General features: G+C 39.9%; 1 protein-coding gene across 4 annotated transcripts in view; it reads right to left on the reverse strand.

Annotated features, from left to right (window-relative positions):
• The window catches only part of MYO9A (myosin IXA), a 2,281,069-nt gene that overhangs the window by 427,364 nt on the left and 1,829,068 nt on the right, over positions 1-24,637 (reverse strand). For all 4 annotated transcript variants that reach the window (XM_044077496.1, XM_044077494.1, XM_044077495.1 and 1 more), the window contains exon 24: positions 17,682-19,337. In XM_044077496.1, the coding sequence (XP_043933431.1) occupies positions 17,682-19,337 (1,656 nt within the window). The remainder of the gene's footprint in view (positions 1-17,681; positions 19,338-24,637) is intronic.

Here is a 24,637-nt window from a genome sequence, read left to right on the forward strand (position 1 = left end):
ATTATCATCCTATATTCAAGTTTGGTCAATTCCCCTTTTAAAGTTGCCATTATAGACTTTCGGTCATGCTAAAACACTAAAAATAAATCCCCCAGTACAACCTTTATGTGCTGATATGAAATGGTTAGCCACCGGGCTATCAATATTTATCCTTCTAATATCTCTAATGTATTCTAAAATCCGGACCTTTACCTGTCTTTTGGTCTGCCCTATAGACCACAATGTCTTAGGACAATCACATCCAATGACATAAATAACTCCACATGAGTTACAATTAAATTTCTCTTTGGCAAAACATGATTTTCCATTAATCTTGCTACCATGCAGATTTTTGACCTTGTCACATGCAGAACATTTCCCACATCTATACATGCCAATAGGTGCACCATCCCTAACCCTATAGATTTTCCTATTTAACAGTTCATTGATACTATTGTACCTATCATATGAGAAAGTTGTATGTTTGGGAAAAAGTTTCCCCACCATAGCATTCTCAGTCACTATGCCCCAAAATTGCCTTATTATTCTTTCCAAAGTTACAGAAAAATCAGAAAATTTGGTTACAAAAAACTATTTTTCTTCTTCTTGCAACCTATCTCCTTCTGCATAGTGACGACCTACTCTGTGCCCCTGTTTGCAAACCTTTTGTTGGGCTCTAGACAGTGTAATCTCAGAATAATTTATAGTACTGATGACCTGACGTCAGACTGCAGGCGACAGCAGCCGGCGCACAAAAACATTGACTCTGGTATTTGGGCCAGCCGAGGGCTACCACAGCAGGGATAACCCACAGGTGATGACAGCAACAGTGAAACACAAAGAACATCAGCTCATGCACGAATTTACCACTGAAACTATTCCCGGTATGTGCTCTGAAAAGTAAGAGGCAAACCAAGCAAGGACTGTAGAAGACAAAACACAACATGCATGCAAGCTCCCCTACAAGACCCTATGATACACATCGTCAAATACTGCTGAAAGATCAAGAATGATCAATACTCAATAACAATGCTGACCTTTCATAAGTGCAAAGGTTCATATGATATTACTAGGCTAATGGTCTAAAAGCCCTTATAAGCCTAGCCACTATTAACCCGGAATTTTACTCGCTATTTGATCCCTAAGGGCTACAGGATGGCTTAGGTTTGTCCCTATGCCTTTGAGCAATTTACAAACTGTCCCTGTCCATAAGGGACATGGACACCACTCCAGGAGTTAATTTATGACTCCCCATCCACTGATCCAAACTGCATTTGAAGAGGGTCATGGCAGGGCACTGCTTTATGTGAATAGGAAGCCTGTTCCAGGGAAGGTGTACTCTTGGAGACACATATCAGTTTCTCCAGCATGTTTTCTTCATATCACAGTCTAGGTTTAGATCCCTAGATCAGGTGATCCTCGGTTTATCTTGCAAATTTGCTCCATCAGGCCTGGATTTGTGATTGTCTTATAGGTTAGGCATAGATCACCCCTTAATAATCAGTAGGAGATGGAGTAAAGAAATAGGGATTTGAGTCCATCTGCATAGGACATGTTGTTCACACCTTGTACTTGTTTGTAAGGAACCCTTGAGGCTGCTCCAGCTGTTGCAAGTACCTAGTCAAGTAGATATCAAATTATATGCTAAAAAATGCACTGTACTGGATTACTGGTCTGATTAGGGCTGAGTACAGTGGGACTATAACTTCCTTGGATCTGGATGCCATGCCTTTATTTGTAAGCTGTGCCACACAGAAAAACTTTCTCACCACTGTGGACACATGGCAGTCAAACTTCAGGCTCCTGTCTGTGTACGTAGATCTCTCAACTCCAAGTCCACTCTTAGGAGTGTGCTATTAATGTTGAAATTTGCAGGGGTACTTGACTTCCCAAAGGTAACCAGTCTGTCAGTAATGACTAATAAAAGCTGTCTCAGTACTTCACTCCTTCTTGAAACATGAGTGGATTAAAGAGGTCACAAGAAACTGAATGGGATTTCAGCTGAACAAAAAATAAATAAATAAATAAATAAAAACGCCTCATCAATAACCATGCCAAAACAGGGTAGGTAAGAAAAGAGCCAGTAATACTCCATACTAGGAGTTTCAAAATTGTTTTTCTAAGAACAGACTTAACTATGGCAGACCTAGCAATCTAGGGAATAACTGGACTCAGGACATTAAGAAATGTTTTAACCAGCAGTTTTGACCTAGACTGAGACTACATTTTGAAGACTGCATGCATAATATCAAATCGTTGACACCAGAGTAGTCAACATAATTTCAGAGAAGACACAAAGTATTATTTATACTAGTAGGGGAAATTTGGCCAGGGTATCCAGGAACTTATCTTATTCTTTTCGATAAGAGCCAAGGGATCTTTTACATCCACCTATGCTACCACCAACTCAAGTAAATACAGCCACGGTTTAAGGTCTCATCTGAACAATGGCACACTCAGGATTGCAATACCCTGCTTATCCTGCACTGCAGTGTCAGCAATCCATCTACCTGGTGTGGGAATGGAACCCACAGACTTCTGACCAAAGGCGAGTGTGCTACCTGCTATGCTGTTGACACCTAGTACTGGAACTAAAATAACATACACCAATCAAAATCATGTGCGTTAAATTGAGATTCACCCATCGGCCTGAGAGAGAGATTTCCGAGGTTTTTTTTTGCCTGATGACATCAACCTTAGCCACAAAGTACCGAGTAGCTAATTCATGTCTAAAAGAAGAAGATGCCTTCCCACTGTAAAGAAAAGCATGACTGCACAGCACATGCACAATTCAAAATAGTTTTACAGTTGATTGGAGTAAGAATCAGTCTCCCTGGACAAAAATACTGCCTTCATTCAGGAGATTGCAAACGGCCAGAGTACATACTTTTCATCAAGTCTATGTTTCTTCTTAAAAAGGCAGGTACACCTTCCTCTGACATTCAAACCCAATCCTTATGAAACAAATTCTATAGTGGCCACAAACCTGGGGAAACACAATGTGCATGCTCTGAGGCTAACTGATCCACTTACCTTATTACAGGCAAAAACTAACACCTCTAGATCATCAGCATTACACTGTTGAAGCAGATTGTCAATTAAAGGAGCCACATCTTCACACTTACAAATCCTCTTAAATTCCAATAATCCACCAGCTCACTATTAAGACACCCTTCCCGACTTTGTTGCATGGAGAGATGAAACCCTGATCATGACACAGGCACCATAAGTTTAAAAAGAAGCTCAGGTGCCTGCAAGAACTCGTGTGTGGGGGGGGGGGTGATTTGAGTGAGCAGCCATGGCAAGCTCAACCCACCCGGGAGAAAGGCACTCCTGGCTCACCCCAAGGGTGATACCTCATGGAAATACTATGTGATTACCCAGCAGTTATGAGCTGGTTGAGCTTGTGCTACCATAGTGCACTTACACTATATAGAAAGTGGAAACTACTGTGTGGGGGCACATTTCCCCTTCATACCTCTCAATCTTTTAGTGCAAGAAATCTATACAAATTCTAAAATAATTGGGGGGCAAAGGCCTAAAAATATGGACAGATTTTAAATATTGTTCTTATAAACTTAGAAAATTGCTTGATTAACAAGATTTGTGTTAGCATGAATTTCCTGAAAGATATTAAGTCTGAAACTCAAATGTGTGTCATTATTTAGTGACTTCAATCCATACTGATTTGCCAGCAAGCTACAAATTTTATGAGGAACAGACCAAAAATATGAGGCAAAAATCTGGGCATTCTGCTAAAATCTGTACAGTTGAGAGCTATGTTCCCCTTAGAGGTACTGATTGTGAGCTTACAGGATGTGCTGAATCGGAGGCAGGTGTTCCTATCAAAAGAGGGTATGCTGGCCCCCTCCTTACTGCTCAACTCTTACTGGGGAATGGAGAGTTTACGGGGACTTCTTGGCAGGAACAAATAGGTGTACGGATCTCACCTAGCCCAATAACACTTGGTTCTCATTCTACCAGAACAAAATGGGCCGACTGTGTGCAGTTAGAGGAGCTATCAGGTAAGGTCAGGGACACTCCACATGAAAACCAAGTTATGATCTGATCAACAGACTCACTCTACTAACAAATCTAAGGTGATTACACCCAAACAAAATATCAGATTAAAAAATTATCTTTCTTACAGATTACAAAGCTAATTAATGAAATAAATCCCCAGTCCCACATACTGAGGGGAAGTCTTTCATTAGAGACACTAACTCAACTCAAACTTTAAAAAATACTTTAAAAGGCCACCAAGTAAATGAAATAATCATAACAAAAATGCAAAAATCACTAAGATGGAAGAAAAAGGTCATTAAAACATTGTTTTGCACGTCTCAGTGGAGTCCTCTTTTTTCGTTCCATCTTGGTGAATTTTACTAATTCAAATCAAGACAGATGTTGAGATCACCCAAAATAAGACAATATGTGAGTTCTAACACTAATTTAACAAGGAAAACAGTGAACTGCTTCAGAAATCATTAGATGGATAGTAAATTAGGAGAAACATGTAGGTTGATTTTGCCCCTTGAAGATAATTACTGGATTTGGTACTTCCGTTGAGAGCCCAGTATACTTACTTCACTTCCTTATTTACGAAAAATGAAAAATAGAACAGTAATAAACAGTCCAAAATGCCAGATGTTAATTCCTCTTCTGTGAAGATACTGAAAAAACGAACTCAAACAGGCTCAGTCAATGGAAGCGCTTTCGCCCACCAACTGGGCTTCATCAGATTGGGTCTATATTAGAACACCGAACATTCAAAATTTCGAGTGTTCTAATATCGACCCGTTTTCAGCAAACGCTAAAAATGTCGAAGAAACAGAACACCAAATTTTTTCCTAGGGAAAGAATTTGGTTGTCCGTTTCTGCTGCTTTGGTATTTTCAGGGCTGTGGTGGAAAGTTACGGGTCGGGTTCAGGTAAGTGTGCGATTGTGTGGACGTGAGGGTTAGGGCGCGGGTCAGGTAAGTGTGCAACTGTGTGGACGTGAGGGTTAGGGCGGGGTAGGTGAGTTTGAGTTAGGGTTAGAGCGTGGGTGAGGTGACTGTGCGATAGTGACTGACCTTAGAGTTAGGGTTTGAGTTAAGGTAAGTGGATAGTTAGTGGTGTATGTATAGTTTAGTGTAGGGTTAGGTGTAAGAGTTTAGGTGTATGTGTGTGGATTGCTGTTTGTTTGGTGTGCTTGTGTTGTGTGTATGTGTTTTGGAACAGCAAATTTTTTCCCTATGAAAAACTTTCTGTTCTGAATGTTCGATGTTTTAAATTTTCAATTCATAGGGTTCGATATTAGAACACTCGAAATGTTGAATGTTCGGTGTTCTAATATAGACCCGTCAGATCAATTAAAGCCCACAGAGACATGCGATCGGATAAATCACATTGGTTCATGAAAGCTGACAAGGGAGGGTGCATTATTTTTTACTGACACTGACAAATGCACTCAAAAGATCTAAGGGATGCTTAGTAACACTGACTTTTATCATAAAGTCAACATTAAATTGGTTATTCCCATACATGACACCCTGCAACAGCATTATACGAAAGACCTTATCAACAAAAGACTTCATGATTTCCTAGCAGCAGCACATCCTAGGCTACTTAATTTTTTTGGGATTTCCAAGCCTCACAAGAATCTTCAGTACTCCCCACACATGCCAGTGATAGAAGGGGAAGATGGCAGCACTGAAACATCAACGATTTTTCTGGAATATCATATTAAATCAATGGCTAGGAGGGCTAACTCCTTTGTGTTGGACACACTTGGTTTTGTGAGGAAAATGAAATCAGTTCCTGTCAATGGTGATTTGATTTTGATGATTACTGATGTAGAGGCACTCTACACCATGTTGCCTCTCATGTGCGGGTCTATATTAGATAATCGAACTTTCAAAAGTTCGACTGTCATATGGTCAACACCACATGATCGAACTTTTAAAAGTTCGAAAATCTAATAAAAAAATAAACTACACAAATAACCTACCTGAATGTTTTAAGCAGGGAAGCAACCCCCCCCCCGCAACCCCCATACCCCCGCTCTTTAAATATACCAACTCCGAAATCGCATTACAATGCAGAAAAGGGAAATCTTCCCATTCTGCGCTGTACAGAGATCTCTGTTAAAACGTTCAAACTTTCAAAACTTCAATCATATGGTGTCAACCACATGACAGTCGAACATTTGAAAGTTTGATCATCTAATATAGACCCGCATGCGCTGTATAGAAGTTGTGAGAGATTCCATGATGAAGGAAACCTTAGACCTCCCAGGTGAGATTACCCTAATTTCTAACTTAAGCAACAGCAATAAACAGTACTGAGCAAAAATATTTTTGAATTTAACAGCAGTATTTACAAACAGAAATGTTGAATTGCAATGGGAGCAGCTATGCCCCCTAGCCTAGCTAATACAGCATAAGCTAAGTGGGAGAATGAAACAATCTCAGACTATAACTCAGGAGTTCTGGTGCTTCATCACATGTTACCTGAGATTTGTTGGCAATATTTTTATTGCATGGGAAGAGTCAATGGTAGCTTTGAAGAATTTTTTGTACACATTGCACAATCGATGGACCTTTTAAAATTTACTACTCATCACAACTACCATAAGGTTATTTTTTTGGATCTCACTGTTACAAGAACTTTACAATGATATATTTCATAAACCCACCCACATAAACTAACTGTTTCATGCCAGCAGCATGCATCCGAAAATGACTAAGTATAATGTAATAAAGTCACAGGGTATGCTGATTGCTCGTGTCCAGAGAAACAACTGATTTTCTAAAGAACCTGCAGGACCTCCGTAAAGATTTTCTTAAGAGGGGGTATCAAAATGGGACTATCAGACATATTTTTGATCCTGTTTAAGAACCTAAAATTGAGGGAGGGCACTTCCTTATATGAACCACAGAGACGTTTTTTATGTGATTTCAATAGTCTCTCCCTTACCAAAGGAAAGAGAAACTAAAAGTATGACCTTAACTTTCAGTACAGATGCCCTTGAGACTAAAAAGATAATTTGTGACAACTGGTCCATTTTGTCAAGCAGTAGACTGGTGAGCAAGGTTCCTGGCCCATCTTTTGTTTTCAGAAAAGGTAGGAACATCATCATCCCCCTTTTTTCCCCATTTTCTGTGTAGAGTCGGAGTGTCATGTTAACTGTCACTATCCCTCTTGATTAAATGCCACACTCCTGCCTTCTGCAACATTCATGTCTGACAGTCACAGATCTTCTCTCATACAATCCATCGACCTCTTTGCTGGATGCCCTCATTTCCTCTTACTGTCTTCCTTGGTCCTAAATCTTCTTCACCAGATTGTCTTCTGCTTTTCTGCGCATGTGCCTGGACCACTGTAATCTGTTCTCTTGGATCTTTTCTGCAACTGGAGCTATTTTGGTTTCTTTTCATATGCCCTTATTTCTTCATCTGTCCTGCAGTGTGCATCCTACCACCCTTCTCAAGCACTTTATTTCCATCACCTGTAGCTTCATCTCCTCAGCCTTTACTGCCCAGTTTTCTGTACCATACAGCAGCACTGATCACACCACTGTTTTGTACACCTTACTTTTCAGCTTCTTTGGCATTCTTTTGTCATACTCTATACCTGACACTCTACTCTAGCTTTGACCTCTTCATTCAGACTTCCTTCTCATTAACCACCCCTCCCAGATACTTGAAGCTATTAACATGTTCCAACATCTTCTCTTCTATCTCAATTCTCAGCTTCTTCTGATTTCCCAATTTTCTTCCATCAACACTGTCATACCTGTACTTAGTTTCATCCCATGTGCCTTCAGTTTTGCATTCCATTCTCCTATCCTTTGCTGAAGTTCCAGCTCAGAGTCTGCCTGTAATGCCACATCATCTGCATACAGCAATTTTGTTGATCTGTACCCTTCAACCTGTTGCTAGTTTAGTCTATCACCAGTATGAACAGCAGTGGGCTCAGAGTTGAACCCTGGTGCACACCCACGCCTACTGAGAGCTGATGCTGCCCACAGCTCCATTCATTGCTGAGGCTGAAATGGAAACGCTCAGCATGTTTCTGGAGATGGGACGAACCACACAGAGACACAGGGAGAACACACAAACACCAAACAAACTTCAAACAGGCACTGGCCAGAGGTCAGGATTGAACTTGTACCTTGTGCATTGAAGGCAAAGTCCTTAGCCATTATGCCAACTGGTTTGGTCCAGTGGCATCCACAGAACATTAGGTTTTATTTAGAAGGGTATTCAACAAGGACAGAATGGAGAGGTTTTGGTACTTTTAAATGTGGACCCTCTTTCTGTAACTTTTGTAAGTTCATGAGCTGCAGAGATTTTTTCATATGACCCAGTAATGGTAAGAAATACAACAGTAAGGTGGAAGTTTAAAGAAGGCTAGCCCAACATATATCTGAAATTAGAATTAGAGTAAACAAGAGTCTTCTTGCAAAGCCCAGCACTGAATCATCAAGTCATTCTTTTTTCATTTTTTGCATTTTGGACATGATCATGATGGGTCCATTTGAAGGGAAAAAGAAGGTGATGGAATGGCAAATTCACCTTAATGCCTACAACCTGCCTGGACTCAATTCTGCTTGTTCAATTAAATGTAAATAACAAGGAAGTGAAGTCATTCCTCTACCTTAATGCTGGGGACAACCACCTCCTCACATCTCTGTTGCGGTTTTTGTATTTGTCTGTCCTATAGCTCACATTTTGTGATGCACTGGGTTCCGGGATGTAAGGTGGACTTGCCACAGCCATTGGTGAGCTTTGCCATTTGTTGACCCTGGTATACTCCCAACATGGAATTAAAGCAAACAGCAACATCCCTTATATTGAACCTCCTAAGACACTGCGCAATAAAGGGAACTAGTAAGGACTGTATTCACTATGTGACAACGAAAGCTGGAATCTGTTCAGGTCTCAGTTATAAAGGGCAGATCCACTTCATTTAACAAGCCAGTTATTATAACCAGTTTATTATTGATGGACCTGCCATTTTTGCACACTGCCCTATAGCATTAGAGTATATAGAATGATCTGGTGGGATTTCTGGTCACTAAGGGAGGGCTGAAGTTGGAATCTAACCAATTTTCTGTTAAAAAACGCTATATCCACCTCATGCAACAAGTAAGCCATTATATCTAACATATAACTGATGGACCTGACATTAGTATAGAGTACCCTATTAAAGGAATACTAGGCAAGAAGCCCATTCAATAGGTTTTATGATGCTACACAGACTCCCTGGGTATCTCACACAAATAGGGAAGACCGGGCCAGTAATCAAGGAACCCCAATCCTCACCACTGACACCAGTAACAGGCAGTCCCAAGAGCACACAGGGAACATGCTCTACTGGGACTTGATACTCTGTCTCTCCAGATCCCAAACAAGACCCATCTTGGAGCACTGTGTCCCAGTTACAAGTATCTAGCACACACACTTCAATGTCTGATTTTTCATACACACCTGGGAAAGGCTGATGTATACTCATCAGCTGTGTGCTCTCTGTCTCTCCAGATTACAGGATAGCTGCCATCAGCCAAATACTCTAAGGCCCTTACAAGGGGTAACCAGTTATACTGTGTGAAATTAATACTGATATGAATGGTAGAGTGTGACCAAAGCAGTGAGGCTTTTTGAAGTGGCCACATTGACACTGAAATAAGCACAGGTACTCTCAAGATATTAAAAGTATTCACTAAAAGACCAGCCACAATGGAAAAGTATAAACATATTTAATAATGTATAATAAAAATAGAAAACAGGAAAAATGCTTAATATTTAGTTGCAATAAACATCAGAGTTTTCAGTCACAGGAAATATAAAATAACACAGTTAGAGAGAATCTTACATTAAGAAAAATAAATACTACTAAACTCATCTCATGGTACTCTTCCTAACTAAACTAAAGATAAACTGTTCCTAGTTAACTCATTTAATATTGCAAGGCAAGATGTACTGCTGAGATGCTCACTTCCACAAGGCAAGATGAGATACTACACACACTGAACTGTACAAATAACAACAACTGAACAACTTAACTACTATTACTGAAATGTGATAACTGACCTAGATCTTTTATATATTAGATTCCAAAGAAAAACAAAAACAAACGGTTGCTGACAGAGTTCCATCCTTCAGCTGGTTAGAGAATTGCATCACATCTAGTCACCTGACTCTGGCACATTTCACATTCATAACTCTGTTAAGATTCTGTTGCAGCATTTTTTTAACATAAGCAACTTTTATAAATACATTTTAATACAAGCATCTGTACACATTAACATGACAGTCAAATGATATAAGATTATTTACAAAACTTCAGCCAGCCAAGCTGGCATATGCCACACATGCACAGTCCCACTTCTCCTGGTATGACTGGCAATACTCCACAATGTCACAACCCCTTTCAAAGTGAAGCTTTATCCTAGAGTGGAACAAAGAAACTCTAACAGGACTGATCCCAATACCTAAGTAATCAGACAACTGAAGTAAAATGGATGCCACTGCCATATGCCTCTTCAACATCCCAGTCCACCCAAAGCTTGCAGGAAGATCTTAGGAGACCAAGGGAAATGCCTTTATTATTTATTTTTATTTATTAACCAGGTAAACAGTTCCACTAGGCACAATTATCTTTTTTTTCTACAGCAACCTGGGAGCTGTGTTTGGTTAAATTACTTGCTCATAGCTGTACAGCAGGCAAGTGCAGACTGACAGAAAGTACAGTTGTGTAAAATCCTACCATATAGCAGTAGATGTCTCTCTCTTCACTGTTGCAGTATACAAAACAGAATGGATCTCCTGCCCAGGACAGCTCAATGCTCGGCCAATATATATAAAAGCCTAAAAATGTTGTATGTGCAGTATGTCACATTTATGCACCCTTTGCAGAATGTAAGGCATAAAAGGAATGTACGGATGCAACTACCCAGAACTGAACTGTCCCAGAAGAGAACAATCACCATAGGATGAAGGAGTCCATGTACATCCAGAAGGAAAAATGCAGAAGAAAAGGAGGAAACCCTCAGCAACAAAGGAATCTAAAACAAAAAACAGTACAAACAAAGGGAGGTTTGATGGAGGGGGTGAATACTGCAACAGTGAAGAGAAGAACATCTACTGTTATGGTAAGATTTTATCCAACTGTACTATGCCATTCTATATCACTATTGCAGTATGCAAAACAAAAAGGAGAGTGAAAAAGCTGAAGAAACAAAATGGGTGGCAGAAGGTTAAGACGAGCCCTCAACAACCCCACATAAAATGGTTTCAGCAAAGCCTGCTCTAGCCCTAGATACCATATCCAACTTGTAATTCTTAGTAAAGATATGTACTGAAGGCCAACTAGCTGCTTCAAGGATGGAATTGGTGTCCAACTCCTTGAAGAAGGCACCAGAAGAGGCAACCACCCTAGTGGAATGAGATTTAACAGAAGTAGACAGAGATTTGCAATGGAAAGAATAACAAAAGGAAATGGCCTTAGATATTCCGGATGAGATTGTTTGCTTAGAAACAGCCAAACTCAATGTCCTGAGATAAAAGGAAACAAACAACTGCTCACACTTACAAATGGCCTTACTTTTATCCAAATAGTGCCTGAGCTGCCTGTGCGAATCCAAGGTATGAAGGACCTTCTCACTAGCAGACTCAGGAGAAGGGAAAAAGGAAATGAGCTGTACTGACTAATTCAAGGACTACTCATTTACTACCCTGGGCATAAAAGAAGGCACCCTGTCCCTGTAAAAAAACAAAAAAGGAGGAATGGCCATAAGGGCCTGGAGCTCAACTCTCTGAGCAGAAGTAAAAGCCAGCAATAAAACAGTCTTCCAGGTACAAAGTTGCAGAGAAGCAGAAACTGCTGGCTCAAAAGGAGCCTGAGGCAATTTTTTCCAAAACAAAATTAAGGTCCCAAGGAGGAGCACGAGGAATAGGTTTCCTTTGAGGCCTGACAAGCAGGACACCTTTAAGAAATTGTTTGACCTCAAAATGAGCAGTCAAAGGAGGATTCAAGGGCAGACAAACAGAAATGTCTGACAAATGGGCCTGCACAGAAGAACAGGCCAGGCCTGACTGGAGCAACTCTCACAAATAAGAGAGGACAAAAGGGTCCTGGCTACGAGCAAGGTACCATACAGAAAATCTTTTCCATTTAGACATACAAGATTTCCTGGTAGAGGGTTTCCTTGCCTCCCTTAAAACCCTGTACTGACAGCAAAGAAGTTCTGAGTAGTTGAATCTGAATATCCCTTTTATGCCCCAAGTTCTGTGGGGGGAGCATAACTGTGATGATACAAGATCATTGGCACATACAAGATCATTAGGCTTTTAAGTACTAGCTGAGCATCATGCTGCCCTGGGCAATAAATAGTATCTGTTTGCATACCTACTGCCCTGGGCAATAGATAGCATCTATTTGCATACTGCAACAGTGATATAGAAGGACATTCAAGACTAGTGAATAAAATTCATCAGCACATTACAGCCTTAATCCTCTGTAATTGAAATGATAGGGACTGAGGGGGCTAGCAAGTTGTCATTGTCATTGTCATAACAAAGACACAACTTTTAAACAATGAATAAAACACTGCAGTGCGAAACAAGGTAACCAGAACCAAATCAAATTAATAATGCCAAATTAAAAGACAAAAGGTTTTACAAATAAAATATTATTTAATAAAACTAAAAAAGTAACACAAGTTTTAATTAGAAGCCTCAATGCTCACAAAGGGTGCAGATTGCAATAACTGTTTAAATTGGTTATATTTACAGATCCTAATATGGATTAGGGTCAGAAAATGGAATAAAAAGGAAGAATAATTCCAAAGTCTGGGGTAGACTCAACTTCATGGGATTATACCACAAAACAGGGATCCTCCATTAAATCTACAGTACTGATGGAACTGGAGACATTTACAAAGTCAGTCAGATAAACCCAAACTCCACTTCCAAATGTTGAACTGCACAGGCTAAGCCATTAATTTAACCAAGAGCAAATAAAAGTAGCTGCGCTTTCAGAACAATCAACCCGACACTTCAAAAGTCACAATAGTTTTTGGGAAAAAATGCATGTGCGCATGCACACAATGATCTAACAATATCAATCATGCAACTGCTCTTGTTTACACTAATGCAGAAGAGAGTTCCATAGTTCATGATAAAACTGCATTAGGGTCAATATCAAATAAAAATGCAGACTGTGTTAAGTGAATAAACATTAGAACCCATACAGACATCAATATATTGTTTATATATTTGCAGTGGCTCATTTTGACATTTATACAAAGGGGTATTATTCCACAGACAAACCATTTAATGGGTTAAAAAACTGGGATTTCAATGAAGTCCTGCATTTACTTGTACTAAATGTAAAATTCCCCTCTCTAGATGGATGTTTAAATCCAACAAATCAACATTAAATAATAAATGAAATCCCTCATTTGTTTTGCCTCATATGCCAGGCATAGTTTAACACATAGGTGTCTGCAACTGACTGAGTATAATTCAAGCTACTCTAATCTAGAGTCATAAATATAGGCTTTAACCTCTTCCAATCATTTAGTATACTTTTGATAAATACCCTCAAGAATAAGAGAGGACCCCTACTCTAAATATGGAACAAAACATTATATTCAATAATTGGACATACATATGTTATAAGTAGTTTCTTCATAAAGTTGACACCATTCGGAATAAATTTATAAAGACTTAGCCTTATCATGCTCATTAATTTAGCTTTTATTAATTGAGCCTATGTTGTAAATTTAAGGTTAATGCATTAAGTGATCTTGAGGTCTTTGTACTTGGTCCTCCTTATGAGATCAGCAGAGCCTCGTCCTACAGGAGAACCAGTACTTTGCTTCCCAAGGTATAAGACCACACATTTAACCTTATTAACATTAAGTCCATGTTCTTTAAGCCATGATGTGACAGGGCTCAAATTAATATTATGGAAATGACTGAAACCAATGCCTTATCTCTTCATTAGTTTAAGGTAACATCCAAGTCCAAAAGAACAATCTATGACTACATTTCAACAAACACAAAAGTCCACTCAGACAAGGACTTCAGGCTAAAACTTCACTTTCATTCTTCAGGACAGCAGCAAAACAGGGCAAGACAACACAATTACACACTATACAGCAGATCTACTAAAAAATGGAAGGGGGCATGGAGCAGAATTACAGACTGCAACAACTTGAGCTTTTTTTCAGGAGCACAGTTTGCTGTCAAAGGTAAACAGGGGAAGCAGCAAGATGAATCAGATGTCATAGTATGAATCATTCCAAACAAACTGCAGCCTCAAATTTGCCCAAACCTACAGGCACACATTGCAAGCAGATTAAGCCAAAAGCAAAACCAATAAAACAAAAATTAATTTACTGTCTGCAACAGAACAGAAGTAATGCATTTACTGTTAAGACAGTTTTGCCATCTTATCTCTCTTATTTATGATATGGAGGTCCAGTCTGTAATACAACAGTCTTGATGTAGCCTTCTTTATAAAGAAGGTTTTGCATCAGAACACCACTTCACCACCTGCACTGCATGGAGAATCACTCCAAAGTCAGCATCATCATCCAGAAGAGGAGGAAATGTAGCTCATCCTTTAATCACCAAGGCCTTCCAAAATATCCACATAACAAGGATTCAAGTCAACAAGCTGTGTCTTCAGGAAGCAGGTCTTTCATCATTTACATACCAGCTCCTATGAAGAAAACAAAGTCTTCTTAGGTGACCTTGGCTGAGGAGGGAACAAGCCTATGAAGGGCCAACTTGAAAGGAGCAGTTCTGCTAGGAGTCAGTATAATGGGGGTGCCTCAAGGTAGCTTGTTCCAGATGCACTGGGCATGATGAGGAAACATGCTTTGGGAAGGGTGCTACTACATACTGGATTGGCAGGCAATGGGGCTGCTGTCTGCCATGAAGCAGTTACTACCAGCTGGTAAAACATGGTAGCATATGGTTGTTGTAGCAGTAGGTCAAACATTTGACTAGGGTAAATATCAACTGGTCCATTGCTAGATACTGAGAATGGACATCTGGGGCTCTCAAGGGCCAAACATCTAGTTATCTAGTTACAGCCAATCACAATGCCAAGAGGACCAACAATTTGAGTCAAGCAATGAGTTAATCAAGGTCTGTTGCATCAGAGAGGGCATGTGCTCTTACACAGAAAGAAAAAGAAGTGAAAGTCCAGCCATGAGGTGCACAATTAGATACAATGAGTATAGCAGCAGATGAAGGGTCTGGAGTCTGCCTACACAAAATCTAAGGTGAGGTCAGAGGCTGGACAACTACTGATTTGTTATAATGGTATGCAAAGCCAAATATGATCCATTCTGAAACTTCTGGAGGGAGAAGACAGGATACAGGCACACCCTGAACCACCACTAAGAACTTGTCAGTCAATAATAGTGTGCGTGTGTTTGAGGCACTGGTGTCAGTGCATGTTTCACAAAAACTGGGAGAATTGACAAATGGTGTGGAATGGAACACTGCATAGGTCATCCTCTTTGTCCTTCTTCTGGCAGTATTTGAGGATTCATCTTTTTGTCCTGGGAGCAAAAAAGGCAGAGGCCACAAACTCCAGTTTCACTAGCTGATGACTATAAGTATGTTTTCCAAAGCCCTTCACCTCTAGCACCTGCTGCCTTCACTGAAACCTCAACAACATTTGTACTTTCTGGTGCTGTGAAGCAGCCATGACAAAGAATTGCACTTGTTCTTGGAATAAAAATAGGGGCTGGAAAAATGGCTTCAAAGTAAAAAGCCAGCTTTAAGGTGCACCTCCCAAAAATAATCAAACCTAAAAATAAACACAGTAGAAGTTAACTTTCATAGTAAAAAGGATCATATTCCACATTTTGCAACTTAAAATCTTGAAAAGTAGCACGGAATCTCAAAGATATGAGCTCAGCACTAAAAAACTAATGAATTTCAGTCTTACTTAATGGATCGATCAGGGTAGGCCTATAAGTGGGAATGGTAGAGAGATAAAATCTAATTGGCGAAATGGAAAATGGCAGAGGGAAGCAGCCCTGAACATCCTGCATCCACAACATTCAGTATTAGGTCAAACTACTGATAATCTACAATGCCAAATACTACAGAGAAGTATGTGCATATTTCAATGAAATAATTAGAGTAGTTTAGCTTTATGCAGAGTTGCACTGGAACAAACAGCCTTCCATTGTAAGCAGCAAAGGTCAATATGACCACCATTTAGAATCCCTCGATCCAAACAAGTAATCATCAAGACTGGACATATCCTTCTTTCTTGAAGGGGAACTAAGCCTGAGCAATGTATTTTCTATCCCTTCATTAGCCTTTCAAAGAGAGAGCTTCAGTAGTCAGTAGAAATAAACTGCTACAGCTAAAGTTCATAGTTTTAGGGTCTATATTACATGATCAAAGTTTCAAAAATTTGAATCTTATATGGTTGGCACCATATAATCGAAGTTTTCAAATGTCAAAAATGTAATAAAACAGAACAACCTACAAAAACAAACCATTTAAATGCTTTAAGCAAGCCCCCCTGCAACCCCACACCACCCGCTACTTAAATATACCAACTCCTAGATCACACTACAATGCAGAAAAGGGAAATCTTCCTGCGCTGTACGGAGATCTCTGTTAAAAGATTCGAAGTTTCAAAACTTCGATCATATGGTGTCGACCATATCAGATTCTAAGTTTTGAAACTTCAATCTTCTGATATAGACCGCTGGGGTGTCTTCTGTGTGGAGTCTGCATGTCCTCCCTGTGGTCGCATGGGTTTCCTCCCACATCCCAAAGACATGCCGTAGGTGGGATTGTACACTCTAAATTGGCCCTAGGCGTGAGTGTGTGTGTATGCCTTCTGCGGAAGTTTGGGCGCAGGGCTGGCAACTCGACCCTGTAAAACTCCACTGCCAATCATGAGCGGCAGGTGATCCGCTGTGGCGACCCCTAACCGGGAAAAGCCGAAAGAAGAAGAATCTTCTGATATAGACCCATGGTTTTACCAATTTGTTTACAAAAACCACATCGGTTGTAAACACAAATCACAGCTCATTATATATTCAGTTTACCTTACTAAACGTGGTTCCCAGTAAGGATCATGCCCCTATTTTACAGAAACAATCTGCTTAACTTAAAATGTAAACTACACTACAGTACAACTAGCACACTCTTCCATAACATAAAAAAAAACATTATTGGGCAGACCAGCAGAAACGAACACAGAAAAACCAGCATGCAACCCCCCCCCCCCCCCAAAATCACAACATTTACTGTACAACGAGAGCACACACCAGTGGGAATCTGGAAAAAAAACTCTCCTGAAACAGTCAACAGTGCCAGGCATTTAGTACCAGAAACAAATTTTACTTTAGACTTCCTTTGTGGAAAATAACTACAGAAAAGCCATCAAAGCATTTTTGCAGTTTTTCAAAGTACTTTCTAAAAACTTAAGAGAGAAGTTTGCCATGAAACACAAGTAAAACAAGTTCACATAGAAAAGACATGTCAGACAGAATTTTATTTTCTATTGTTAGTATGGCACCAGCTCTGAAGTGTGTCATTTTTACCATTTTTTAAATGTTTTTCTTCTCTAGGTCAAACTACAGGGATAGAAACAACTGCATAGTTAAAATTAAAAAAGGTTATAATATGTTTGTTGTAAAAAAAGAAAAATGACTCGCCAACTTACTTGTTCAAGGCAGTCTTATTTTCTTTTGGTGAGAAGAAAAAGGCACTGGTCCTCTCATTTGCAGAGGTGTCTGGGATTGGAACTGGCACTCTGGATTGTTTGAGGCGTTCTAGCCTTGGACTAGTTGTTGCAGATGAATCAAAGGTCAGTTTTGGACTCCATCCGTCTATCCGACCTGGATCCTGTAAGTGCCAGGGTTGCCCTGCCATTCTATCTGCATACATAGTTACAGGTCGGCCTTTCAACCCAGTAGAAACAGACACACTATCTCTACTATATTCAGAGTCTGGAACACTGATCATTTTTATTGCAATGTCAGAAGGTGATACATCTGAAGGGTTGTGTGTGTCTCCTTTAACTTCAGGCTGAAGAATTAAGAGAGACTGAGGACGCTGGTCTTGCCTGCTTTGTGGTTTCAAGACAGGTCCCTGTGCTAAGTCATTCTGTCTACTTTTCTCGATTTTTTGCAATGCTTCCTCCTTCCGTTTCTCAAATATTTCTCGTTCATGCTGTTCAAACATTCTTCTCTGTTTCTCCAGAATCTCTTTCTGCTGTCGAATCTGTTCCATCATTTCACGTTCATTCTGCTGCTGTTGTTGCTTCTGCCGTTCCTCCTTCTGGCTGTTTAGTTTCTCCAGTCGCTCTAACATAGAAAGTTTGTTTTCATCTAGCAAAGTACTAGCAGGACCCTCCTCCATCCTTAACCATATATTTTCTGAAAAAGGTGCCTTGGGTTGGTCTGTCTTGTGTTTAAATCCTAGCAGGCTATCTTCTCTGTGTTCAGGCCATGTTTCTTTTTTAAGCTCTTTACAGATTTCTTGATCCTCTGAAACATTAGAGCCAAGTGATGCAGTGTCTACAGCTTTGTTAGAACTCACTGATAAGCTTTCTGGGGGAGGGATATAAAAAGTGGGTAAAATGCCTGGGATAAAATCTATACCGGGGGTTAAGCTAGTACTAATGGAAATATGGTCAAGAGATTTCTTTTCACTTAATGGAATACCATCTGTTGTACCTGAAAAAGTGCATTTTGGACTGCCTGCTGATGGGTTTAGATGTTCATTTAAGGAAACTTGTGTCTCCAATGCATCATTTTCTAGTTGATCTTCATCACAATTTAGCATTTCAAAACTTTCTCTGGAGCTTTGACTGTCAGGTGTCCCATGTGGAGAATTACAGCCATCTAAAAGCTCCATTGGCCAAGGGTTCTCTTCTGAGGGAGATAAACCTGAAGCTCGAACCTTCAGCAACTCTAAGCTAAATATTGCTTGCTCCAGTTCTCGCATTCTGCGACTTTCTCGCTTAGCTCTAACCACCTTTTTCTGATCTGGATCATCTACCACTTTATGTCGTTCCCTTACCACCACATCTTGTTGGTGCATTTCCAAATTATTTGGTTCAATTATTCCTTCATGGAGGTTGCTAAGAGTCTGATCAGAATCTAGTCCAGTGGTATTTAATTTGCTATAATCTTTTTCTGATCGACGTTCCCAAAGAGCTTTCTCCCGGTCTTTAAATGTTCTGTCCTCCCATTTGCTGGGATCAGAACCTTTTATTAATAAAGTGTTTTCTGTGTTAAACACATCCCTAGATTCAAACCTCAGTCCATTTGCAAGCTGTCTTTCTTTTAACCGTTGTTCCTTCAAGGATCGAAATCTGGAAGAAGTTTAAACTTACATTAGAAAGGCCATTAAGCTAAGAAATCAACAAATAGTTGTTAAAACTGTACAGCACTTTTTTATGAACATTCTGAAATTTACTCCATCTTCAGGAATAAGACCTTGCACTGCTATATCATACAGTGCTTTAAAAAAATCTACAGATGTGATGTTACAAGGTCAGTCTTGTCCAATCAATATAGAAATCATATGCTCACCGTAACTCATGTTATACTAAGTACATTTATCATTCATAAACAAAGAATATCATTTACTTCATTACAAAGCATGACAAGCCCCGATGAACAGTGGAAATAAAGGTTAATAAAGGAGAAGAAAAGTCATTAAGTGCAAGTCATTAACAAAGGAGTCAGACAAAACAATGTCATCATGCAGCATTTTCTGTGGATTTGAGAATAAGTGATGAAAAAACTGCCCGAAGTTCACTACATATGTAAATTCTACACCTACAAGAAAATTCATGTTCATTTATTCTTATTTACTGTTCTAGATAAACAATAAGTCACAAAGAAATTTAAAACAAATAGTTAGCAATATTAAAATTCATATAAAGTCATATTCATGTGGTAATTCATGATCCTCCTTAACATTGTTATCTCAACATCCAGTAATGTGCTAATACAACCCTCTGTAAAAATAAACAAAAAAAAGTAAAACTGTTGATATCCCCATTTGGTATTAGGAACTGGGGACTTCTAAGATGTCAAAGGTCAATCTATGGCAAAATTGCAATGACAGTTTACCGTCACAGCAGTATTAGCCAACATCAAGTCTGTTCTGTCCTAGCACACATATGTATATTTTTGGCTAAGACAGCCATTTTTTATAAGGAAAAGTCTATTTTCAAAGGTGAAATTGATGTTGTTCCAATTAGAATTTAATTTTTTTTAATCAGTAATGTTTTCAGAATTAGTATTTTTATTGTAGATTAAATGCTATTTTTATGAGAATTCCTAACTATTGTATTTGTTCCCAACTCCAGCTATACCTATATCTGTATTTTGTATCTAAATATAGAATTTGGTTTATTTGGGTTTGGGGTTATTGTTGAATTTAACATTAGATAAATCAGTAAAGGCTGCTAAAGATTTAGTAAGATAATGAATAGAATCTTTAATATTTATTGCAGTTAGAAGTATATCATGAGCAAATAATGGCATTTTAACATCTAATAAACTCTCAGATTCACAGTGTTTAATATTAGAATTGTGTGTAATATAATTAAAGTTTCTATTCTAAAGTAGAAAGGACGGGGGGACAAAATGCATCTTTTTTTGTTCCTTTTGTTACTATTAAATATGTTCTAGGTTTGTGTGTGCTACAGTATATTACAGCACTGAAAAAAGACAGATTTCATATATTATCACTGTAAAGAAAACGTTCTTGTTAACATTGCTATTTTCACCTTTTTACCATATCATTTACTGCTCAAAAGATAGGTTCATAGGTTCATAGGTTCATACTAGGCTATCTGCCCGAGGGCATTTACAAGCCTAGCCCATAGTTTTGTGGCTTAAGCCACCCCTTTAGTATGGGGAACTATACCCATTATTTTGCTGTGCCTCTGTTGAGCAGTGACACTGAGGTAATCCCTGGGGTATATCTGCGATCTCCCATCCATTGGTCAAGATTTCTCTTGAACAAGGCCAGCGAGGTGCTCTGCCTCACATATACCTGGATTTTATTCCACAGCATAGGGAGTCTTTGGGTGATGAATCTATCCCTCCAGCACGTCCTATTAATAGCCGTGTCGAGGTTTAAGTCTCCCGCCCTTGTGGCTCTGACGGATCTAGATTTTTTTGAGGTGAAGCATATTCATCAAATCTGGGTTTGACATGGCCTTGTATGTTAGGCAAAGGTCACCTCTGAGCAAGCGGTAAGCGACTGAATAGAGCTGGAGTTCTTTCAGTCGGGCAGCATAGGACAGATGTTTGAGACCCTTTATCCTTTTGGTGAGGAACTTTTGTGGCCTCTCCAGCTGCTGCAAGTGTCGGGTCAGATACATTCCGAATGGGGCATTGTATTCAATCATTGGTCTGATGAGTGATGAGTATAGGGAGACTATGACCTCCCTTGATCTAGATGAGAATCCCTTCATGATAAGGTGGGCAATGTAGAAGGTCTTCCTAACTACTTTAGCTACATGGGTGTCGAATGACAGACTACTATCAACCTGGGTCCCCAGGTCCCTGATAACTTCTTCTGTACTCAGTGGATTGCCACCTATTTGGCAGCTAGGGGTAACCTTGTTTTTCCCGAAGGGTATGACTATGCATTTTGGCATTTAACTTTAGGCCATGGCTCTGGCACCAGTTATCCGTTTCTGTGAGACCCTTCTGAAGGATATCTGTGTCAGATGTGTTTTCTACTATGGCGCCCAGTTTGCAGTCATCTGCAAACTTTGTCAGCCATAACCCTCCTGTGTTTGCTTGTACTTCGGAAAAGTAGATGCCAAACAAGAGTGGGCCCAGGACTGAGCCCTGTGGTACACCACTTGTGACAGGCTTTGAGTCTGACATGGCGCCAGCAACTCTGACCCTGTGGGTTCTGTCACTCAGCCAGTTTGCAACCCATCTTGTGATGTAAAGGTTAACATTTAAGCTGATGAGTTTTTCAATGATACCCGAGTGGGGTATTGTATCAAAGGCCTTAGCCAGATCGAGGTAGGCTGTATGGACTGCCTTTCCCTCATCAATGGCTTTGGTGACTGTTTCGAAAAAGTCAACCAAGTTTAGAAGGCATGATCTGCCTTTGACAAAGCCAAACTGGGATGGATCCAAAGTCTGCAAATTCCCTATGTCTTTATTTATGAGGTCCATTATGATCCTCTCCATGGCTTTGCAGATAAGGCTTGTCAAGCTAATGGGACGGTAATTTCCAGGGTCGGTGGAGGCACCGCCTTTGTGAAGTGGGACCACAGTTGCAGTGCGCCACTCCTGGAGTGCGTATCCAGAGGTAAGACTATGATTAAACAGCTGTCCTAGCTGTGGGTTTAATTCCTCGTTGAGTTCATGGAGCACACAGCCGGGGACACCATCAGGTCCCATGGATGCTGTGTTTTTGCTTTGGAGAGAGCAGTTCTCACTTGGGCGTTGGAGATGTTTGGGGGCTGCAATCGCTTGGTATAGATATCTCTCCTTTTGGGGGCGCGAGAAGTTTGCACTGAACCTGTCAGCCAGTATGTTGGCAATGTCTGTAGGATCAGTAATCTTCACATCATTTTGAACTAGTTCTGAGCATATCTGGGAGTTTCCTCCCAGGTTTCTAACATAGCTAAAGAAGGCCTTATGATTGTCTTTTGAGTCTTTAGCTATTTTTCTCTCAAAATTTGCTTTGGATGATTTTATGAGAGCTCTTAGTTTTTTACTTATAGTGATCAAGGGTGTCTTACCTTTTAAGGATTTTGCTCTATCTTGTAGTAGCTTCCTCCTTTTGTTGTAGAATTTGTTTATGGCTGGGGTCCACCAGAGTGGATGCTTGCCTTTGGTACAAAGAGTCTTTGTTTTGCTTGGGATTGCCTTATCCATGCAGTCATATTCACATTTGTTTGGCTTATGCCTTTTCCCATGATTTTTTCAGAAAATGAGCTGTAACAGAAGGATGGTGGTATGTAGGCTGCTAGAGATGCAACACTCCACAGCTCACAAGCATTAATGAGGTAATAAGACCCTGCAGGCACAGGTGCTGACGTCCAGCCTGAACAATTTAAACCTCCAGAGAGAGATGGTTTCTGTTGATCTTGACAATGAGTATCGAGTGAAAAAGCAGACTTCAGTTAATAGGTACTTATTAGGCTACTGATCTGTGAGGATCTTAAGAATCATAGCCTAATATTCCAGTGGTAGTTTTTAGCCCTTATATTTTGCATACAAATAACCCAGTGATGAAGTGAACAAGACAAGCTGGGACATTTACATGATTCTCCTATCCATGGTGTACAGCGGTAATAAACCAAGGGTGAATTTCTCGTGACCTATCCATTTGTCCAAATTACAACTGAACAGAGTAAGATAAGTACATTGTTTTATGCAGGGTGGAACATGATTCCATAGAAGCAGTATTCTCTCTGATACAATCATATCTCCTCCTACATGAAATATTTATTTTGCAAAAAATATTGAGATCCCTTGAGCAGATGTTTATGCTGCCATTGGACTAGTGAATGTGTAATAGGTCGGACAGAATAGGGACTGTTGAAACTCTATACATATGGCAGAGGTTGCCTCACAGTAGTCTGCATGACACTACAAAGAGGGACAAGGCTTAGCCACTTAGAGATGGTCTGTATACACTTTATGATTTAGGTTATTTTTTCAGTGAGAAAGCACTGACGTCATCATCATCAGCCTCCTTTTTCCCATTTTTTTACAAGAGTTTGGAATGTCACATCAGCTATCACCCTCTCTCTTTATTCAATGCCTCTCCTAACTCCTTCGACTGTCATGCATGACTGCCACAGGTCTTCTCTCACATAATCCATCCCATCTCTTTTCTGGAGGCCCTTACTTCATCTTGCCTTGTTCCCGTCTCTCCCAAAATCATCTTCACCAGATTGTTTTCCGCTTTCCAGCACATATGCCCAATCCACTGCAATTTTTTTTTCTCTTTGACCTTCTCTTTAATTGGGCTTCTGCTTTAATGTCATTCATTCTTCATCTGTCCTACAGTGTGCATCCTATCACCTGTCTCAGGACTTCCATCTTCATCACCTCTAGCATCCTTAGCTGTTCAGCCTTCAATGCCCATGTTTTTATACCATACAGAAGTACTAGTCACACCACTGTTTTGTACACCTTACTTTTCAAGTTCTTTGACAACCTTCTGACAACACACTACTGCAGACACTTTGTGCCAGTTGGCTGCAGCCCTATGAGTTTAGCTTTGGCCTCCTCATTCAGACTTCCCATCTCCTCAACCATCCCTCCCAGATACTTGAAACAGTTAACCTGTTCTACTATTTTCCCTTCTATCTCAATTTTCAGGTTCTTTTGATTTCCCCATTTGCTGCTGTCACAACTGTATTATCTGTACTCAGATTCTTTCCATGTGTTTTCAGTTTTGCATTCTGTTCCTCTATTATTTTCTCAAGTTTTTGTTCAGCATGTGCTTGTAACGTCACATTGTCTGCATACAGCAGCTTTGTAGATCTATCCCATCCAATCGGTTTGCTAATGTAGTCCTTCACCAGTATGAACAGCAGTGAGCTCAGAGCTGGACTGTGATACACAACCACTCCCACTGGGAACCCTTCAGAGTCTGAATATTTGTTCACACTTA

Source organism: Protopterus annectens, chromosome 7.part0 (genome assembly GCF_019279795.1).
Source record: "Protopterus annectens isolate FY-2018-M chromosome 7.part0, PAN1.0, whole genome shotgun sequence".
Taxonomy (NCBI): Eukaryota; Metazoa; Chordata; order Ceratodontiformes; family Protopteridae; genus Protopterus; species Protopterus annectens.